Source organism: Salmo salar, chromosome ssa04 (genome assembly GCF_905237065.1).
Source record: "Salmo salar chromosome ssa04, Ssal_v3.1, whole genome shotgun sequence".
In the NCBI taxonomy this organism is placed as follows: domain Eukaryota; kingdom Metazoa; phylum Chordata; class Actinopteri; order Salmoniformes; family Salmonidae; genus Salmo; species Salmo salar.
In genome coordinates, this window is record NC_059445.1 from 83,203,698 (window position 1) to 83,226,152 (window position 22,455).

General features: G+C 44.5%; 1 protein-coding gene across 1 annotated transcript in view; it reads left to right on the forward strand.

Annotated features, from left to right (window-relative positions):
• larp1 (La ribonucleoprotein 1, translational regulator) overlaps window positions 1-21,621 on the forward strand; it is a 61,261-nt gene extending 39,640 nt beyond the window's left edge. The window contains exons 9-20 of the mRNA XM_045717411.1: window positions 277-421; window positions 863-1,040; window positions 6,512-6,774; window positions 7,559-7,876; window positions 9,400-9,523; window positions 9,883-10,088; window positions 11,393-11,499; window positions 11,738-11,895; window positions 12,352-12,496; window positions 16,098-16,207; window positions 16,452-16,579; window positions 18,439-21,621. Coding sequence (XP_045573367.1) covers window positions 277-421; window positions 863-1,040; window positions 6,512-6,774; window positions 7,559-7,876; window positions 9,400-9,523; window positions 9,883-10,088; window positions 11,393-11,499; window positions 11,738-11,895; window positions 12,352-12,496; window positions 16,098-16,207; window positions 16,452-16,579; window positions 18,439-18,660 — 2,104 coding nt within the window. The 3' untranslated portion in view covers window positions 18,661-21,621. The remainder of the gene's footprint in view (window positions 1-276; window positions 422-862; window positions 1,041-6,511; window positions 6,775-7,558; window positions 7,877-9,399; window positions 9,524-9,882; window positions 10,089-11,392; window positions 11,500-11,737; window positions 11,896-12,351; window positions 12,497-16,097; window positions 16,208-16,451; window positions 16,580-18,438) is intronic.
• The last annotated feature ends 834 nt before the right edge of the window (window positions 21,622-22,455 follow it).

Genomic DNA, 22,455 nt, shown 5'->3' on the forward strand with positions numbered 1-22,455 from the left:
TTTAGAACTGCTGCCCGTTGGTTACTGAGCTTTAGAACTACTGCCCGTTGGTTACGGAGCTTTAGAACTGCTGCCCGTTGGTTACGGAGCTTTAGAACTACTGCCCGTTGGTTACGGAGCTTTAGAGCTACTGCCCGTTGGTTACGGCGCTTTAGAACTGCTGCCCGTTGGTTACGGAGCTTTAGAGCTACTGTTCTATTGAGCATGTCTTCGTAATAAAGGCATTGTGATTCTAGGAAGACTGATTTTTGTTGACTTCCTGTATTTTCTCCGTAGTGAGTATTACTTCAGCCTTGACAACCTGGAGCGGGACTTCTTCCTGCGTAGGAAGATGGATCAGGAAGGCTTCCTGTCTCTTGGCCTGGTCGCTAGCTTCCACAGGGTGCAGGCCCTCACCACCGACGTCAACCTCATCATAGAGGTACATACGCTCCCCTTCTTAGCTGTGTCTAGCAAGATGGCGGATTGCTTTAGAAACAAATACATCGCTCTACCTTCTGAACTCATCAGCTTTTAGAATTTGTAGATAATTCAAGGCTTTTTCATCGAGGTTTGACTTGTCAACAAACAGGAAAAACACTTTCTGCAGTAGTTTCTTTCCCTCTTAGGTTTTTAGAAGTTTTTGAATGTAATGCAGGAATGTTTTCCAACTTGCCAGGCATTGAGAATATTCTAGTTCAGGGATGTCAAACATTCAGACGGGGTGCCTGATTCGTCCAGCAAGGGGTTCCAATCCTGCCCTCGTGTGGTTTTTAGCAACAAACAAAAAAATACACACAAAACACACATGCGTTTATGATAGATGAGTAGATACTAATTTAACTGTGTTTCATACCCTCAACACTCTTAAATCTACCCCTAGTCGTTAAAGGGTAGCAAAGAGGTGGAGATCATTGAAATGAAGATTCGCCGAAAGGTGGAACCCGAGAAGTGGCCTCTACCGGGTCTTTCCATGGGACCGGACCACAACCAAGTGGACCTGACCCAGCTCATCCACTGCCCAGAGTTCGTTCCCCGACAGACGCCCGCTGAGCAGACAGGTATAGCAGCTACACCCACTGTAGAACAGATATTCACCCGTTCTGATATAGACTGTCCATTTTAGCTACTCAAAACGGGTGTATTGATCCACCTAGTCAGCCACATCCACATCCACTTTAACAGTCTTGTGTATTTAGAATCCTATCGAACAGACTGTGTGTGTGTGTATTTTCACTATGAAAACAGACGGTTGTACACTTGGCCATACAGAGTTGCTCTATACTTTCTATGAAATAAATAGTTTTCTTGTTTGTTGGAGCCATTTTTTATGTAAATTGAACAGATTTATTTTTATGTGGCCTAGCCAGCCACAGTCACCATATACTTGCTAATGTCTCACTATCCGCTTATAGCATCACAACACCCCGGAGAAGGCTAAAAGCCTCCCATGTTGGCTCAGTTTGGGCCCAGCCTAGACCCCTGAGGTTTTAAGGACGGGGGTATACTGTGAGGTGGACTCATTCTGATTCAGTCAAGGGCTCTCTTGCTGTGTCAAGTAGACCCTGATTAGGCAAAGCTGATTTAGTCCATTGGGTTGCTTATCTGGTGAGCTCACTCACCGGTCTGTCCACATGGTCTGTCTGTCTGTCTGTCTGTCTGTCGGTCGGCTCGTACATCTGTAGGCTCGTCTGTCCGTCTGTCTGTCGGCTCGTACATCTGTAGGCTCGTCTGTCTGTCTGTCTGTCGGCTCGTACATCTGTAGGCTCGTCTGTCTGTCTGTCGGCTCGTACATCTGTAGGCTCGTCTGTCTGTCTGTCGGCTCGTACATCTGTAGGCTCGTCTGTCTGTCTGTCGGCTCGTACATCTGTAGGCTCGTCTGTCCGTCTGTCTGTCGGCTCGTACATCTGTAGGCTCGTCTGTCTGTCTGTCTGTCTGTCGGTCGGTCGGCTCGTACATCTGTAGGCTCGTCTGTCTGTCTGTCTGTCTGTCGGCTCGTACATCTGTAGGCTCGTCTGTCTGTCTTGTACATCTGTAGGCTTGTCTGTCTGTCTGTCTGTCTTGTACATCTGTAGGCTTGTCTGTCTGTCTGTCTTGTACATCTGTAGGCTTGTCTGTCTGTCTGTCTGTCTGTCTTGTACATCTGTAGGCTTGTCTGTCTGTCTGTCTGTCTGTCTTGTACATCTGTAGGCTTGTCTGTCTGTCTGTCTGTCTTGTACATCTGTAGGCTTGTCTGTCTGTCTGTCTGTCTTGTACATCTGTAGGCTTGTCTGTCTGTCTGTCTGTCTTGTACATCTGTAGGCTTGTCTGTCTGTCTGTCTGTCTTGTACATCTGTAGGCTTGTCTGTCTGTCTGTCTGTCTTGTACATCTGTAGGCTTGTCTGTCTGTCTGTCTGTCTTGTACATCTGTAGGCTTGTCTGTCTGTCTGTCTGTCTACCTTGTACATCTGTAGGCTTGTCTGTCTGTCTGTCTGTCTACCTTGTACATCTGTAGGCTTGTCTGTCTGTCTGTCTGTCTGTCTACCTTGTACATCTGTCTGTCTGTCTGTCTTGTACATCTGTAGGCTTGTCTGTCTGTCTGTCTGTCTTGTACATCTGTAGGCTTGTCTGTCTGTCTGTCTGTCTACCTTGTACATCTGTAGGCTTGTCTGTCTGTCTGTCTGTCTACCTTGTACATCTGTAGGCTTGTCTGTCTGTCTGTCTGTCTACCTTGTACATCTGTCTGTCTGTCTGTCTTGTACATCTGTAGGCTTGTCTGTCTGTCTGTCTGTCTTGTACATCTGTAGGCTTGTCTGTCTGTCTGTCTGTCTTGTACATCTGTAGGCTTGTCTGTCTGTCTGTCTGTCTTGTACATCTGTAGGCTTGTCTGTCTGTCTGTCTACCTTGTACATCTTTAGGCTTGTCTGTCTGTCTGTCTACCTTGTACATCTGTAGGCTTGTCTGTCTGTCTGTAGGCTTGTCTGTCTGTCTGTCTGTCTACCTTGTACATCTGTAGGCTTGTCTGTCTGTCTGTCTGTCTACCTTGTACATCTGTAGGCTTGTCTGTCTGTCTGTCTGTCTGTCTACCTTGTACATCTGTAGGCTTGTCTGTCTGTCTGTCTGTCTGTCTACCTTGTACATCTGTAGGCTTGTCTGTCTGTCTGTCTGTCTGTCTACCTTGTACATCTGTAGGCTTGTCTGTCTGTCTGTCTGTCTACCTTGTACATCTGTAGGCTTGTCTGTCTGTCTGTCTGTCTACCTTGTACATCTGTAGGCTTGTCTGTCTGTCTCTGTCTGTCTACCTTGTACATCTGTAGGCTTGTCTGTCTGTCTGTCTGTCTGTCTGTCTACCTTGTACATCTGTCTGTCTGTCTACCTTGTACATCTGTCTGTCTGTCTACCTTGTACATCTGTAGGCTTGTCTGTCTGTCTGTCTGTCTGTCTGTCTGTCTGTCTGTCTGTCTACCTTGTACATCTGTCTGTCTGTCTGTCTGTCTACCTTGTACATCTGTCTGTCTGTCTACCTTGTACATCTGTCTGTCTGTCTACCTTGTACATCTGTCTGTCTGTCTACCTTGTACATCTGTCTGTCTGTCTACCTTGTACATCTGTCTGTCTGTCTACCTTGTACATCTGTCTGTCTGTCTACCTTGTACATCTGTCTGTCTGTCTACCTTGTACATCTGTCTGTCTGTCTACCTTGTACATCTGTCTGTCTGTCTACCTTGTACATCTGTCTGTCTGTCTACCTTGTACATCTGTCTGTCTGTCTACCTTGTACATCTGTCTGTCTGTCTACCTTGTACATCTGTCTGTCTGTCTACCTTGTACATCTGTCTGTCTGTCTACCTTGTACATCTGTCTGTCTGTCTACCTTGTACATCTGTCTGTCTGTCTACCTTGTACATCTGTCTGTCTGTCTACCTTGTACATCTGTCTGTCTGTCTACCTTGTACATCTGTCTGTCTGTCTACCTTGTACATCTGTCTGTCTGTCTACCTTGTACATCTGTGCTGTCTGTCTACCTTGTACATCTGTCTGTCTGTCTACCTTGTACATCTGTCTGTCTGTCTACCTTGTACGTCTGTCTGTCTGTCTACCTTGTACGTCTGTCTGTCTGTCTACCTTGTACGTCTGTCTGTCTGTCTACCTTGTACGTCTGTCTGTCTGTCTACCTTGTACATCTGTCTGTCTGTTTACCTTGTACATCTGTAGGCTTGTCTGTCTGTCTGTCTGTCTGTCTACCTTGTACATCTGTAGGCTTGTCTGTCTGTCTGTCTGTCTGTCTACCTTGTACATCTGTAGGCTTGTCTGTCTGTCTGTCTGTCTGTCTACCTTGTACATCTGTCTGTCTGTCTACCTTGTACATCTGTCTGTCTGTCTACCTTGTACATCTGTCTGTCTGTCTACCTTGTACATCTGTCTGTCTGTCTACCTTGTACATCTGTCTGTCTGTCTACCTTGTACATCTGTCTGTCTGTCTACCTTGTACATCTGTAGGCTTGTCTGTCTGTCTGTCTGTCTGTCTACCTTGTACATCTGTCTGTCTGTCTACCTTGTACATCTGTCTGTCTGTCTACCTTGTACATCTGTCTGTCTGTCTACCTTGTACATCTGTCTGTCTGTCTACCTTGTACATCTGTCTGTCTGTCTACCTTGTACATCTGTCTGTCTGTCTACCTTGTACATCTGTCTGTCTGTCTACCTTGTACATCTGTCTGTCTGTCTACCTTGTACATCTGTCTGTCTGTCTACCTTGTACATCTGTAGGCTTGTCTGTCTGTCTGTCTGTCTACCTTGTACATCTGTAGGCTTGTCTGTCTGTCTGTCTGTCTGTCTGTCTGTCTGTCTGTCTACCTTGTACATCTGTCTGTCTGTCTACCTTGTACATCTGTAGGCTTGTCTGTCTGTCTGTCTGTCTGTCTGTCTGTCTGTCTACCTTGTACATCTGTCTGTCTGTCTGTCTGTCTACCTTGTACATCTGTCTGTCTGTCTACCTTGTACATCTGTCTGTCTGTCTACCTTGTACATCTGTCTGTCTGTCTACCTTGTACATCTGTCTGTCTGTCTACCTTGTACATCTGTCTGTCTGTCTACCTTGTACATCTGTCTGTCTGTCTACCTTGTACATCTGTCTGTCTGTCTACCTTGTACATCTGTCTGTCTGTCTACCTTGTACATCTGTCTGTCTGTCTACCTTGTACATCTGTCTGTCTGTCTACCTTGTACATCTGTCTGTCTGTCTACCTTGTACATCTGTCTGTCTGTCTACCTTGTACATCTGTCTGTCTGTCTACCTTGTACATCTGTCTGTCTGTCTACCTTGTACATCTGTCTGTCTGTCTACCTTGTACATCTGTCTGTCTGTCTACCTTGTACATCTGTCTGTCTGTCTACCTTGTACATCTGTCTGTCTGTCTACCTTGTACATCTGTCTGTCTGTCTACCTTGTACATCTGTAGGCTTGTCTGTCTGTCTGTCTACCTTGTACATCTGTAGGCTTGTCTGTCTGTCTGTCTGTCTGTCTACCTTGTACATCTGTAGGCTTGTCTGTCTGTCTGTCTGTCTGTCTACCTTGTACATCTGTCTGTCTGTCTACCTTGTACATCTGTCTGTCTGTCTACCTTGTACATCTGTCTGTCTGTCTACCTTGTACATCTGTAGGCTTGTCTGTCTGTCTGTCTGTCTACCTTGTACATCTGTAGGCTTGTCTGTCTGTCTGTCTGTCTGTCTACCTTGTACATCTGTAGGCTTGTCTGTCTGTCTGTCTGTCTACCTTGTACATCTGTAGGCTTGTCTGTCTGTCTGTCTGTCTACCTTGTACATCTGTAGGCTTGTCTGTCTGTCTGTCTGTCTGTCTACCTTGTACATCTGTCTGTCTGTCTACCTTGTACATCTGTCTGTCTGTCTACCTTGTACATCTGTCTGTCTGTCTACCTTGTACATCTGTCTGTCTGTCTACCTTGTACATCTGTCTGTCTGTCTACCTTGTACATCTGTCTGTCTGTCTACCTTGTACATCTGTCTGTCTGTCTACCTTGTACATCTGTCTGTCTGTCTACCTTGTACATCTGTAGGCTTGTCTGTCTGTCTGTCTGTCTACCTTGTACATCTGTAGGCTTGTCTGTCTGTCTGTCTGTCTACCTTGTACATCTGTAGGCTTGTCTGTCTGTCTGTCTGTCTACCTTGTACATCTGTAGGCTTGTCTGTCTACCTTGTACATCTGTCTGTCTGTCTACCTTGTACATCTGTCTGTCTGTCTACCTTGTACATCTGTCTGTCTGTCTACCTTGTACATCTGTCTGTCTGTCTGTCTGTCTCTGTCTGTCTGTCTACCTTGTACATCTGTCTGTCTACCTTGTACGTCTGTCTGTCTGTCTACCTTGTACATCTGTCTGTCTGTCTACCTTGTACATCTGTAGGCTTGTCTGTCTGTCTGTCTGTCTGTCCACCTTGTACATCTGTAGGCTTGTCTGTCTGTCTGTCTACCTTGTACATCTGTAGGCTTGTCTGTCTGTCCACCTTGTACATCTGTAGTCAATCTAATCGACAGAATCTGCTCCAGGGTCTCCCCGGTCCTCCACACCCACCAGGGGCTCAACCAGGGCCTCCATGCAGCCCAAGGTGGAGCAGGACGTGTCCAACCTGAAGAGCATGTCCAAGGGCCTGTCGGCGAGTCTCCCCGACCTGGACTCTGAGTCCTGGATCGAGGTGAAAAAGAGGCCCAGGCCCTCTCCGGCCCGACCCAAGGTGAGTGGATCTGAAGGAGAGGAGAGGGACAGAGTGTGTTCGGAAAGGGGATTCAAACCTCACAATGTGATATTATCGCGATACTTGGGTGCCAATATGATGTATTGCAATTCTCACAATTCTATGTGTGTTGTGATTCAACACTGATTTTATTGCGTTTTGTTGTTCCAAACGTATTGCTCACCATATGTCTGCTGCAAAGGGACGAGAGTCATGAGAAAATGAGTTTTGATCAGTCAATGAAATAGAAGTGCTGAAAACGGAGTTGTCTCCCTATTTTAAAAAACAAGATGGAGGACAAGCTATGAAGGAAAAATACTCGAGTTTTGGTGCAGGTACAGCAAACTAGTGCAAAAATAATATTTTGAAATTGTCACCATGTATGATATATATATCCCTAATGTAGTCAACATTTATTCCCCCCTCTATCGCTTATATGGATATCAGGGCAATGTTGCATCGTCATGCTTGCAACAAAACCCAATGGTTATAAAGGCTTCCTTCAAGACACTTACAACCAATTTCATGACCTAATATCTGCATCCCAAATGGCACCCTATTCCCTATTTAGTGCACTACTTTGGACCAGATCCCTAGTCAAAAGTAGTGCACTACATAGGGAATAGGGTGCCATTTGGGGGGGCATGTCCATACCTCTACATTGCCCTCTCTCCACTTGTCTCCCTCTCCACCTTTTTGTCATCCATATCTCCCTCCCTCCTCACCTGGACGTTAACTGATGGTAGACCCCCTCGTTGCAGCAGAAGGAAGAGGCTGTCTCCCCGGCGCCCCAGCCAGGGCCCAGCCCGATCCCCTCAGCCGCCCAGGCCTCAGCCACGGGGTCAAGGAGGAGCAGGACGAGCCCGAGGAGCTGGACTTCATGTTTGACGAGGAGATGGAGCAGATAGATGGCCGCAGGAACACCTTCACCGATTGGTCCGACGACGACTCGGACTGCGAAATCGCCGACAACGACGTTAACAAAATCCTCATCGTGACACAGACGCCGCCCTACCTGCGCAAGCACCCGGGCGGCGACCGCACGGGCCACCACACGTCACGCTCTAAGCTGACCAACGAGCTGGTGAAGGTGATCAACGACGGCCTGTACTACTACGAAGCGGATCTGTGGGATGACAACTATGAACCAGAGTACGCCACCATCAAGGTCAGTCCCTTTCACTGAGACTTCAGCTCCGTAGTCAGCTATCAAGCACTCTTAACTAGAATAGGTACAGTCATGCAAGAAAGGTGAGTTTAAACCCACAGGGATTAGTATTTGTTTTGTTTTCAATTAGTTTTTACGAGTGTTGCCGATGGGAATGTGGTGAATAGCAGAATTTTACCTAACTTAACTATTTAGCGAATAGCCTAAATAATTCCATATCTCTAGTTAAATTAGGCATGTTACCTAGCTTCCACCAGACCCAGAAACGATTTAAACAATAATAAACAATAACAAAACAAACTGTTATGAACATCGTTTGTCTACCACTGATATAACTTAAGTGGGCTATTCTGAAAAGTTCCAGGTGTCTATTCTGGCTGCAGTGTGGACGTTTCTGTCCAAGGCCTGTGCGCACGCGTGCTTCTGGATGTGGCGGGCCACAGAATGGTCGTGTTGCCATTTTGAATGTGTGTTTGTTGTCCCTGCTCTCATTGTGACAGGGCTCTTTGTGTCGTTCACGTGCCCCTCCATCCAGTGGTGTGTGGAAAAAGAGTTCCCTTGTTTAGAAATAAACCCTAGCTAGGCTGCCTCCGCTTAGCTAAAGGCTCTGTGAAGTGGGTTTCGGGGGGAAAAAACAGTTCTTCAAATGTCTTCAGAGGTAACTTTGCTAGACTTCGCGATGGCTGGGGCTGGAAATGTAAGTCTTGTTTCAAAATGGCACCCGTTTCCCTATTTTAGTGCACTGCTTTTGACCAGAGTCCTATGGACCCTGGTCAAAGCAGTGCTCTATATAGGAAATAAGGTTGCTATTTAGGACGCAGGCTCTGTGTGTAGAATTTCAGTGTAGTACTTGTTGTTTTGCTATTTTTCTACCAGTTTTTTTTGTCTTAGAGGAAAGTTGATTCTGTGTTGTTTTGGAGATGGTTTCCAGACCAGTTTGAAATGGCAGTTAGATGAAGGCTGTAATGTAGCCTTGTAGTTTCTTGGTCACCATGCCCTGTTCGTGTGTGTCCAACCATCACCAAACCATTAGAAGGTACATTAGGCTACATAGATCATTGCTGATGACAGGCCATTAACTATCTCCTCAGGCTTTTGTTGTTTTGGACATGACAGGTAACGGCTAGTCCTGGACACAGGTAACGGCTAGTCCTGGACACAGGTAACGGCTAGTCCTGGACACAGGTAACGGCTAGTCCTGGACACGGGTAACGGCTAGTCCTGGACACGGGTAACGGCTAGTCCTGGACACGGGTAACGGCTAGTCCTGGACACAGGTAACGGCTAGTCCTGGACACAGGTAACGGCTAGTCCTGGACACAGGTAACGGCTAGTCCTGGACACAGGTAACGGCTAGTCCTGGACACAGGTAACGGCTAGTCCTGGACTAAAAACCACTTTCAATGGAGAATCTCACATTTTTATTCTAGGACTGGGCTTTAAATGTGCCTCTGGGGAAACCAACCAGCTCATTAAGTTTGACCACTGTCTCACTGAGGCTCTCGACCATGTTGTCTCTGCAGCAAGAGGTGGAGAACTTCAAGAAGGTTCACCTGATCAGCCGAGAGGAGTTTGACTGCCTGACCCCAGAGCCCCCTGTCGACCCCAACCAGGAGGTACCCCCGGGACCCCCCAAACCCCAGCAGAGTGAGTACCACAGACACTGACTACACACACACACACACACACACAAACGAGGCAGACACGGACGGGCGCGACGCAGACCTCTCAATTAAACAGGGGTTACACAGCTGTGACTTATCCAGTTCCACGCTCAACCACTCAACTGAACCAACAGGAAATGACACCAGAGAGCAGAATAATGAGTTGGAAGTGGTTCTATGGCTTTTGCAACACACACACTGACAAACTTGGAAACTATAGGAATACTTCCACATAAGATACCTGTCTTACTCATGTGCATATCCTTTATATAGCTGTGATACTAAAATGACCCATAACTGCATTCCAGATATCACTCATGACTCCTCTCTCGCATCTCTCAGTTCCCGTAGACGCCTTGGCGAACAAACTGTTCGGTGCCCCTGAGCCTTCCACAATAGCACGCTCCCTCCCGACGACTGTGCCTGACTCGCCCAACTACCGCAGTGCCCGGACACCCCGCACGCCTCGCACCCCGCACCGGAAGGACCCCCCCATGACGCCACGCTTCTACCCTGTGGTGAAGGAGAGCCGGCCTGTCGACGCCATGGTAACAAATAAGAGTTTCTGCCATTTAGCTTCAACTCATGTTAGATCTCCCAGGGGAAGCAGCCTGTTAGATCCCCCCCGGGGAAGCAGCCTGTTAGATCCCCCCCAGGGGAAGCAGCCTGTTAGATCCCCCCCAGGGGAAGCAGCCTGTTAGATCCCCCCCAGGGGAAGCAGCCTGTTAGATCCCCCCAGGGGAAGCAGCCTGTTAGATCCCCCCCAGGGGAAGCAGCCTGTTAGATCCCCCCCAGGGGAAGCAGCCTGTTAGATCCCCCCCAGGGGAAGCAGCCTGTTAGATCCCCCCAGGGGAAGCAGCCTGTTAGATCCCCCCCAGGGGAAGCAGCCTGTTAGATCCCCCCCAGGGGAAGCAGCCTGTTAGATCCCCCCCAGGGGAAGCAGCCTGTTAGATCCCCCCCAGGGGAAGCAGCCTGTTAGATCCCCCCCAGGGGAAGCAGCCTGTTAGATCCCCCCAGGGGAAGCAGCCTGTTAGATCCCCCCAGGGGAAGCAGCCTGTTAGATCCCCCCAGGGGAAGCAGCCTGTTAGATCCCCCCCAGGGGAAGCAGCCTGTTAGATCCCCCCCCAGGGGAAGCAGCCTGTTAGATCCCCCCCAGGGGAAGCAGCCTGTTAGATCCCCCCAGGGGAAGCAGCCTGTTAGATCCCCCCCAGGGGAAGCAGCCTGTTAGATCCCCCCCCAGGGAACTGTGCCGTGAAAGGTATTTGCCCCCTTTTGCATATTTTTGCTACTGAATATTATCAGATCTACAACCAAAACCCGGTATTAGGTAACAGGGCCCGGTATTTAGGTAACAGGGCCCGGTATTTAGGTAACAGGGCCCGGTATTTAGGTAACAGGGCCCGGTATTTAGGTAACAGGGCCCGGTATTTAGGTAACAGGGCCCGGTATTAGGTAACAGGAACCGGAGTGAACAAATAACACAACAATTACATACTAATTTCACAAACAAAGTTATGCAACACACAATTCCCCCGTGTGAAAAATGAATTGCCCCCTTTACACTCAATAGATGGTGGTGCCATGTTTAGCTGCAATGACTGCAACCAAATGCTTCCTGTAATAGTAATATAATCAGAAAGGGGGGAAAAAACTTTTCCACAGCACTGTACATATAGATGATATCAGACTTATACTGCGCATCTGTTTATACATATGATTTGTAAAGTGTCTTTCACTTCAAACTGATGACTAGGGCTGGATTTGGGTGTGGGTGTCTTGACTTCTGTCGCTCTCTTGGTGTAGTTAACTGTCCTCTCTCTCTCTCGATCCCTCTCCCCCTTTCTCTCTCCAGACCCCCAGGAAAAGGAAGACCAGACACAGCTCTAATCCCCCCATGGAGTGCCACGTTGGCTGGGTGATGGACTCGCGAGAACACCGATCCCGCACTGCCTCCGTCAGGTGAGACAAGTCTCCTCTCCTGTGGCGATTTGCCAACGTGTTCATTTTACCTGTTCATTTTACCTACAAAAAGGCTTTATCTTATGTCATAATTACAACATTTCACCACAATAACAATTGTTGAAGTCATTGAGTGGTTTATCACTTACACATTGGTAAATCTACTTCTATGTTCAATTTGAGGTTTAATTTATCGTTGATGTTTGTGTGTTTAATGACTCGTTCCCCCTCTGTCCAGCTCCAACGCCAGCCCCTCAGAGGGTACCCCTGCATTGGGGGGAATTGGCTGCACCCCCCAGTCGCTCCCCAAGTTCCAGCATCCCTCCCACGAACTGCTCAAAGAGAACGGCTTCACTCAACATGTTTACCACAAGTACCGTCGGCGCTGCCTAAACGGTACTCATAGCTACCCATATCATTTTTTCCCCCCCTGAATACACACACACACACACACACACACACACACACACACACACACACACACACACATACAGAGAGAGAGATAGTTAATCACTCATTCACACACTTAAACAGTACAGGCGTAGCACCTTTACCATGTCATATACTGCTTCTATTGCTTACGATCTTCCATTCAGAAACTTCTGACTTTGTCACAGGCTAGAAAGTGAAGTTGACACGCACATTTCACATTACACTTGTGAATAAACGGTGAGAAACATAGCATGTAAATTGCGGAGGCTTACTTTGATGCACAGGTTACGTCCCAAATAGCAACCTGTTCCCTAAATAGTGCACTACTTTTGAAAATATGGGGAATAAGTTGTCATTTAGGACACACAAGCACACAGCCATAGTGTCTGACCTTTCACCCCTCTACTCCACCAATCACAGAGCGCAAGCGGTTGGGCATCGGCCAATCCCAGGAGATGAACACGCTATTCCGTTTCTGGTCGTTCTTCCTGAGGGATCACTTCAACAGGAAGATGTACGAGGAATTCAGGCAGCTGGTGGTGGAGGATGGCAAGGAGGGATACAGGTAATGCTTCATTTCCTTCTTTGCTTAATACTTATCTATCTACGGATTATACATAGATATTTGATTGTATGGAGTGGCTGCGCATCCGACCTTTCTTCCCGACAACGAAAGGTTTGAGAGGGTCTGCTCATGTGCGGTATAGGGTGTAAATCAATGTTACCTTGATTGTATAATGTTTTACTTATGGGCCAGTCACGATATTTCTACATTTGAAAAAAATATATTTGTTTTCTCTAAATAAGCTTTGTTGCACAATTAAGGCTCAATACAGTGCATTTCAAACAGTCAGGAATAATCTAATGAATTCAGGGCTTGTAAAAGTATACCCAGGCTAAATGTAAACCTTCCATAACAAGACACACTAACGATTTAATTATTGTATCAAAATAATTTAACCTGTTAAATTATTATTATTTATTTTTTTAAATCACTGTTCTGGCTTTCAAGTCTGTCTTTGAAAATGCAGTTTTTTTTTTTTTTTTACCAGCACCTTGCATAATGCACATCCACAAATATTTTAATTGTACCTTTATTTTACCTTCATTTAACCTTTATTTAACTAGGCAAGTAAGTTAAGAACAAATTCTTATTTACAATGATGGCTTACCAAAAGGCCTCCTGCGGGGACGGGGGCCTGGGATTAAGTGTATATACACTACCGGTCAAAAGTTTTAGAAAACCCCTTGAATGAGTAGGTGTTCTTTATTTTTACTGTTTTCTACATTGTAGAATAACAGTGAATATATCAAAACTATGAAATAACACATGGATTCATGTAGTAACCAAAAAAGTGTTAAACAAATCAAAATATATTTTATATTTGAGTTTCTTCAAAGTAGCCACCCTTTGCACGCTCTTGGCATTCTCTCAACCAGCTTCACCTGGAATGCTTTTCCAACAGTCTTGAAGGAGTTCCCAAATATGCTGAGCACTTGTTGTTGGCTGCTTTTTCCTTCACTCTGTGGTCCAACTCATCCCAAACCATCTCGATTTGTTTGAGGTCGGGGGATTGTGGAGGCCAGGTCATCTGATGCAGCATTCTATCACTCTCCTTTTTGGTCAAATAGCCCTTACACAGCGTGGAGGTGTGTTGGGTCATTGTCCTGTTGAAAAACAAATGATAGTCACGCTAATTCCAAACCAGATGGGATGGTGTATTGCTGCAGAATGCTGTGGTAGCCATGCTGGTTAAATGTGCGTTGAATTCTAAGTAAATCAGACAGTGTCACCAGCAAAGCCACCCCCACACCATCACACCACCTCCTCCATGCTTTACGGTGGGAACTACACATGTGGAGATCATCTGTTCACCCACACAGCGTCTCACAAAGACACGGCGGTTTTAACCAAAAATCTCAATTTTGGACTCCAGACCAAAGGACAGATTTCCACCGGTCTAATGTCCATTGCTCGTGTTTCTTGGCCCAAGCAAGTCTCTTCTTCTTATTGGTGTCCTTTAGTAGTGGTTTCTATACAGCAATTCGACCACGAAGGCCTGATTCACACAGTCTCCTGTGAACAGTTGATGTTGAGATGTCTGTTACTTGAACTCTGAAGCATTTATTTGGCCTGCAACTTTCTGAGGCTGGTAACTCTAATGAACTTATCCTCTGCAGCAGAGGTAACTCTGGTTCTTCCTTTCCTGTGGCGGTCCTCATGAGAGCCAGTTTCATCATAGCGCTTGATGTTTTTTGACTTCACTTGAAGAAACTTTCAAACTTCTTGAAATTTTCCATATACTGACCTTCATGTCTTAGTGATGATGGACTGTCATTTCTCTTTGCTTATTTGAGCTGTTCTTGCCATAATATGGACTTGGTCTTTTACCAAATAGGGCTATCTTCTGTATACCACCCCTACCTTGTCACAACACAACTGATTGGCTCAAACGCATTAAGAAGGAAAGAAATTCCACAAATGAACTTAATAAGGCACACCTGTTAATTGAAATGCATTCCAGGTGACTACCTCATGAAGTTGGTTGAGAGAATGCCAAGTGTGCAAAGCTGTCATCAAGGCAAAGGGTGGCTACTTTGAAGAATCTCAAATATAAAATATGTTTTGATTTGTTTAACACTTTTTTTTTTTGGTTACTACCTGATTCCATATGTTATTTTATAGTTGATGTCTTCACTATTATTCTACAATGCAGTAAAAATTTAAGAAAAACCCTTGAATGAGGTGTTCTATAACTTTTGACTGTGTGTAGATGGACAAGACAGCACTACATAGAGACCTAAGACGACACCATAGCAACACAACATGACAACAACATGGTACAAACATTATTTGGCACAGACAACAGCACAAAGGGCAAGAAGGTAGCGACAACAATACATCACACAAAGCAGCCACAACTGTCAGTAAGAGTGTCCATGACTGAGTCTTTGAATGAAGAGATTGAGATAAAACTGTTCAGTTTGAGTGTTTGTTGCAGCTCGTTCCAGTCGCTAGCTGCAGCGAACTGAAAAGAGGAGCGACACAGGGATGTGTGTGCTTTGGGGACCTTTAACAGAATGTGACTGGCAGAACGGGTGGAGGATGAGGGCTGCAGTAGATATCTCAGATAGGGGGATAATAATAATAATAATAATGACCATCTTCTTTTAGGATGCAGTATAACAAATTTAACCCGGGTCTCATAAACACTCTCAAGCCCACGTGCTAGTGAGTAGCCAGCCGAACTTTATATTTTAAGTCTATTTGCTCGCTAACAAGGCAGAACTGTTGTGAGGACACATTCCTGTCTGTCTCTAACTGTTTGTAAACTTTGTTTTAGATGTTTTAAATCAAGTGGCCTACCTACGATGATAAGATGCGTATTTCTCAGAATGAGAATGAGTTTCCAATTCCTTCATAAAAATGCATATTTTTTTTATGCTCATTGCACGTTAAGAAAAACAAAGATTCGACAACTGGAAACACAACGAGTGTTTGTCTAAAATGCGGTACGTGGTATTTTCCACAATCATGTTCATTGACGATTTCGTTTTAGTAGGGTGTACTCTGTTCTACATTTTGGGAGTTGAGACATTAAAAGGGTAGAAACGTTAAGTTCTCGTCTTTTACAGTAAAGTAATGTCTAAGCATTTCGGTGTCCATATGACTTCATTTTGCTCCCTGTTGGGCCAGTCCTCAAATGCAAAACGGCTAGTTTCAAACTGCTTGTCAGAGAATAAGTTGATCTTCTGTTGTTGTGAGTGGTAAGGGTAGGGGCTTGTGGGAAGATGTACAGGTGATGAAACCAAAAAGACAGAACATTCATAAAATTATTTTTATTTTTTTTTAAACGTGATTCTGGCGACACAGGCATTTGAGACATTGGTTTTAGCGCGTTCATTTGAATGAATTATATATATATATATATATATAACACCGCCCAGCCCTAGCTCTTAACACACCTGATTTAATCAGTCTTCCATTTAGACTACTGCAATTAGTTTAATCAGCCATCTTACTGCTGGGTTAGAACAAAAGCCAGAACTCAGTGTGGCCTTCCAGGATCTGAGTTGCCCACTACTAGTGTTAGATGGGTGTTGGTTTAGTCTGCTTGATCTCGCCACACAAGGCAGATGTTTTAAATTCCTGTTGTGTGTTGCAGGTACGGTCTGGAGTGTCTGTTCAGGTACTATAGCTATGGACTAGAGAGAAAATTCAGACCAGACATCTTCAAAGACTTCCAGGAGGAGACCATGAAAGACTACGAAGCTGGTGAGCGGTTGCCTAGGGAACGCCAACTGTACACATTCTCACAGAGCAGTAACTCTCCATACTACGCTTCCAAAAGGAGTGCATGTCTACGTCCCAAATGGCACCCTATTCCCCATAAAGTGGGCAACTTTTGACCCAGAGCCTTACATAGGGATTAGGTTGCCATTTTGAAACTTACCCTTAATAACATTAGCCCCCTTAACACTGTCCTTTTTTTTTTTTCCTGTGTCCCTGTCTCTCGCAGGCCAGCTGTATGGACTAGAGAAGTTTTGGGCGTTTCTTAAATACTCCAAAAACAAGAACATGGAGATCGACCCCAAGCTGCAGGAGTGCCTGAGCAAGTTCAAGCGTCTTGAGGATTTCAGAATCGATGTAAGTAGAGAAACCTGTGAAAGAATTGTTTTTCTACATCAACTTTTTACTACTAGGGAAACCTGTTTTTAAAGTGTGAATTTAGACACGTTTACTACCAGCAACATGCGTGAATAACAACGGTTTTACAAGGCTGTTATCAGAGTGGTATCATCAGGACTCTTAACGTGCTACCAATTTGGTCGAAATATTTTGCTGTGCGACCAGAAGTTCTATTCTGGAAGTACTGTGTGACTATGAATTCTTTTTTATTTTATTTTATTATTCTCCCAGATAATAATTGTTTTAATAAGGCGTTGGTTCAGTCACACACTGTAGCGTTGTGTCCCGAGTTTCCGAGGAAAGATGATGAAGATTCGACAGTGTTGGCTGTACCATTATTACAGCAAAAAAATAAATACGGATTGCTTCTCGTCCAATCAGATCAAACCTGGTCCCGGCTTCCTGATAGTGACGGAACTTAGGCTTACGAGTTTATTTATTTATTTTTACAATTATTTTTAAAGATGCCGCTTTCCTACAATGGCTGAAGATGTAAAAATGAGTTTTCCTAAAAACTTCCCTCAGAGAACGGTCGCTTAGTGTGTTGTTGGAGAAGGTGTTGATACTGATGGGATTGAAAGAAAAGGAGCCCTGCTGATCTCCATCAGCTTTCTCCATTCAAAATATATTTCCCGATACTGACGACAGATCAGCTCCTAGAGCAGGGTTTCCCAAACTTGGTCCCGGGGACACCAAGGGGTACATGGTTTTGGCCCTAACGCTACACAGCTGGTTCAAATGATGAACTTTTGGGGTCCCCAGGACCGAATTTGGGAAACGCTGTCCAAGAGAGAGAATACCATCTATGGCTGCAAATATCAAAGCGGCTTATTTTAGTGCTTACCCTATAATAATGCACTTCATAGTTGGTGTCGGCAGGTAGTCTAGTGGTTAGTGGTAAAGTAACCGAAAGGTTAGGTTGGATCGAATCTCCGAGCTGTCAAAGTAAAAATCTGTCCTTCTGAACAAGGCAGTTAACCCACTGTTCTCCGGTAGGTCGTCATTGTAAATAAGAATTAGTTTAACTGACTTGCCTAGTTAAATTATATATATTTTTTTTTTACTTAGTCTTAAGATGCTTTTTGTGAAACTGGGCTGTGGTAATTTGACCAGTTCATTTAAACATTTGGAGGCACAGAAGATGAATGATCATCGCAATGAATTAATTACACATTTCTTGCATGTCCACGTCACAAACCTGACATTTTGAGACATTATCTATGTAATACATCTCAATAGGAAAATAGTACTCATACACAATGTAGGAACCTGATATTCCACAAATTACTTTGTAATTTCAATGACAGGTGTTCGTATCAATATTTGAGCTTTTATAATAAACTAATGTATTTAGTTTTACACATTAGCTTCTAAGGCACAACACGTGCTTCCAGAGTAGCTAGAATTCATCATATTGTATTTTCTGGTGCTCCTAACCTTTTTTTAAGTGGGAGCACCAGTGCTACCAATTATTTTGTATTTTATTTAGTGCTTTGGCTATCATACTCGTTTGACAAGGCTTTTATCAGAGTGCTATCATGCTCCGTCAGGCTTTTGTAGGTTCAAAGTACTGAGCAAGTGGGTTTGTTAAACATTAACAAAATGGCAGCCATTGCTGCAGGACTCATCTCTTGGCTGCCCTGTTCACCCTGTAGTTTTTGACTCCACCTCAAATGGCATATAAGACTCTGGTCAAAGTTGTGCACTATAGGGAATACCGTGTAATTTGGTGATGCGGACTTTGTTACAGAATGTTCTGTTAGAATGTCTGTAGGGCCCCAGTCAATCCCAAATCTCACCGTTGTCCTTCATTTCAGCCCCCGATGGAGGAGGGAGGCCGCAAGAGACACTCATCCAGTGGAGACGGTCGTCGCCGTCACCCTTCCCAGGGTTCCAGCCGCCCCCACAGCCAAACTGGCTTCGGCCCGGCCCCGTTCGCCCAGGGCCCCGCCAAGGATGATGCCAAAAACAGCAGCCAGAGCCAGCGACCCGCAGCCCAGGCCTCGGCCACCGCGTCAGACACCAAGCCACCAAAGTAGCCCCGGACAACCCTCGGATCAACTCAACGTCATCAAATCCTTTCTGCAACACAAGGGGGTCCAATGGTTCACGCAAAGCATGAGAGAATGACTTTGATGAATGTCTCGTGATTTTAAATAAATCAAGGCACTTCCATTTTTAATTTCTTTTGTTTGAAACAGAGTTTTGTCTTGTTGGAGACAAAGACATTTGAAGGAATGGATGAAGTGTTCCATTGTTTTTTTTCTTTAGTTTTTTTTTCGTTGCGAACCTTAGCATATATTCTCCCGGTGGTTACAATGTGGGAATGAACATGGGTTTTGAGCACGTTTGATGGCAACTGCAAACCTTGTGGCCCCCTTTTCTATCGTTGGACCTCCTTTCCATTTGACACCATCTGTTGGCTGACAGATGAGTGATTTTTCAAGATCTGATCTTTTTTTTTTCTTCTATGGGGTGAGTGGTGGATTGGAAACTGATTCTTTGAAAAATTAAGGAAAACAATATTTGACTTGTTTTGGGCTGGAGGGTAGAGGAGGGAAAAAAAAGAGAAAAAAAAATCAAGAAACCAAATGATTAAAATAAGACTTGTACCAGTCCCTCAGTATGAGCAAGATCGTTGAAAGTTGCCTTATTTTAATGGTTTTTCTGCTTAATTTGTGCCCGCCACCTTAATGTCGATTGTACAGCATTGATAATTGCAAATATGCAACATCGGTCATCACCTACAGTAGTGGCCACTCAGTGACACCCCCCTCCCCCCCTCTGAACAGCACCCCCTCTGAACTGTCTTCCAAGTGTCATATGGTCTGTTACGAAGCCTACCCACCCTTCAGTGTGTTTGCAATTTGTGGCTCTTTGTGCTAAAATGCTTTGCTGGGGGGGGCACCCACCCCTGACCCCCCCCAATCACCAGCCTCCAAAGGACAGTCTGCGTCCAGCCATCTATCTGTTCATCCTATCATCCATCCATTGTACACCATTCAGGCTACTGGACTGGAATCACCAATCCGGATGACTTGACGACAGAGGAACGGCTCTCAGTCCCAGTAGATCTGGCATGCTGCAGCAGGTGCTTCAGGTGTATGGTGGGCTTTGTTTTAAGGGGGGGGGGAATGGCCTGCTTTCCAGGGCTAAACAAGGCTTCAGTCTGCAGCTTGGCATGGACTATACCCTCGCATCCCACTACCACACACACACACACCAGTGTTTCTTCCAGAGAGTGGTGGCTCTAATCTGTTCTTCTGGAGGAGTACAACCAATGTACAGGCTATGTATCCCTCTCTGACCCCAACCAACCTGTTTTTTATTCCCCTACATCCATTCAGATCAACTATAATAACCTAGTTTAGATAACTTAATCTTTATCTGACATGAGTACTGATGATATCAAATAGATGAGTGTTTTTTTGTCCACTAATGTAAATGTGAATTGGACAGATGAAGAGAAATTACTCCTCCCAGCTACTTGTTTTATTGTTTATAGAACAGATTATATATTCGCCTTACATGTGTACGTACTCAACTTTTCTTTCTGTCTTTATTTTGTTTCCCCCCTTTCGTTTCATCTTTTAATTCTTTTTAATTTGCTGTGTTTCAAGCTAGGGTATGTCTCTGTATTGAATATGTGTTTGAAACCTCTGGACTTTCAAGAAATGGGAAATTTAATATAGTACAAATGAAAGGGAAATTTACATTAGGGCATCAACTGACATTCAATGCAACAACAAACATTATACATTTCCAGGAAGTAGAGTTCAATTTCAAATCAAAGTTTAATTTGCAGAATTACATTTTTTTTTATTTAGATGAATTTTGTTGACAAATTGCGTGATGTGAATCGCGCAACGTCAATTTAGAACGAATTGTATCATGAGTTAAAGGTGGTTTGTTGAATAATCCCCCCTGACTAGTTATTGGATCAGTGACGTACAATGGTCCTCTTTGTTAAATATTAATTGGCATAAATAACTGGAGGTGCATTGAAGTGATTCAGATTCACTGGTGGTTCCCCTGTGTTAGAATGTCCAGTTGTCTTCATGTTTTTGTTTCAAAGGAAATTTTTATTAACCCGCCATTGTTGAACAATTTACAAGAGTTTAGCGAGAATTAGCTACGTTTTAGCTTTATTTTTATTTTTTTTCTGTTTTGTTGTGGGCTTAGCTCAAGGGAGCTGCGGGTCAATTCAGGAGGCTGATATGAATCACTCAAGAAATCATTTTACTCGAGGAATAAAGACAAAATACGACAAAACTCCCAACCATTTCCCAATCCAGTTAATCCTCTGAGAGGATGTGGTGTGTCACCAGGGGGGTGCCCTTCCAGACAGCCACACAGACAGATTTCTTCCCCCCCACCCCCCCAGTGAATGTTGCCTGTGCCCCCTCCCCCTGGATAGAGGGGACAGGTGCTCTGGGGTCCAGCCTTTTCTTTAGCATAGTGACAAACCCTGCGGATTGAACAGCTGGCGCTCCGATGAACTCTAGGGGGCGCCATGTCTGGCATCCTGCAGGGTCAGGTGGACTGGGCCGGACTTTTGAAGAGAAAGAAGGGGAAGGGAGGTTCGAGGAAGATGGACGTAACCCGCCTTGGGTTTTGTCAGTGATGTCACTATTTTAGAGGATTTGAATGGCTATGATGTCTGGGAAATGAACTAGGAGAAAGAATTCCATGAAGCCATATAAATAGAAAAACAGCTGTATATCAACCATGTTAATAGTTCATTATCTTTACAATATCCCAGGCTTGTCATGAGAGAGAAAAAAAAAAAGATTTAAAATAAAGAAAAAGGAACCAAAAAAATATAAAACAGAAAAATGTAAAATACTTGAATGAGATCTTGTATTATAACATTTAATATTCATAATATCTGCTTTGTAGGCTGATGTGATTCGCTATTAGTGTTATTTGTAATTTGTAGTAATTATGCTTTTCCTTATTAAATACAACAAAAAAAAACACAAAATGGACAAAAAACTTCACACCGCCTGTCATCGTCCTCTCATTTACTTGTTTGTCTTTTCCTGTGGGGATCTCCAGAAAGCAGGATTATTAAATTAGCCAGGTAACTTTGATAAACCGTTACATATAAGAAATCCAAATTCGTATACAGTAAGTATTCTGACTTTTTTGACTTTTTCACACATTTTGTTACGTTACATCCTTATTCTAAAATGGATTAAATTAAACACATTCCTCATCAATCTACAAACAATATCTCATAATGACAAAGTGAAAACCAGTTTTAAATGTTTGCTAATTTATTGCAAATAAAAAAAGACATGAATATCTTATCTACTTTAGTGTTCAGACCTTTTGCTATGCGACTCAATTGAGTTCAGGTGCATCCTGTTTCCATTGATCATCCTTGAGATGTTTCTACAACTTGATTGGAGTCCACCTGTGATAAATTCAATTGATTGGACATCATTTGGAGAGGCACATATCTGTCTATATAAGCTGCCAGAGGAAAAAAAAACAAGCCATGAGGTCGAAGGAATTGTCCGTAGAGTTCTGAGTCAGGTTTGTGTCGAGGCAAAGATCTGGAGAAGGGTACCAAAACATTTCTGCTGCATTGAAGGTCCCCAAGAACACAGTGGCTTCCATCATTGCTAAATGGAAGAAGTTTGGAACCACCAAGACTCTTCCAAGAGCTGGCCGCCCGGCCAAACTGAGCAATCGGGGGGGATGGGCCTTTGTCAGGGAGGTGACCAAGAACCTGATGGTCACTCTGACAGAGCTCCAGAGTTCCTCTGCAGCACTCCACCAATCAGGCCTTTATACACTTTAAATACAGGTGTGCCAAGATTGTAGCG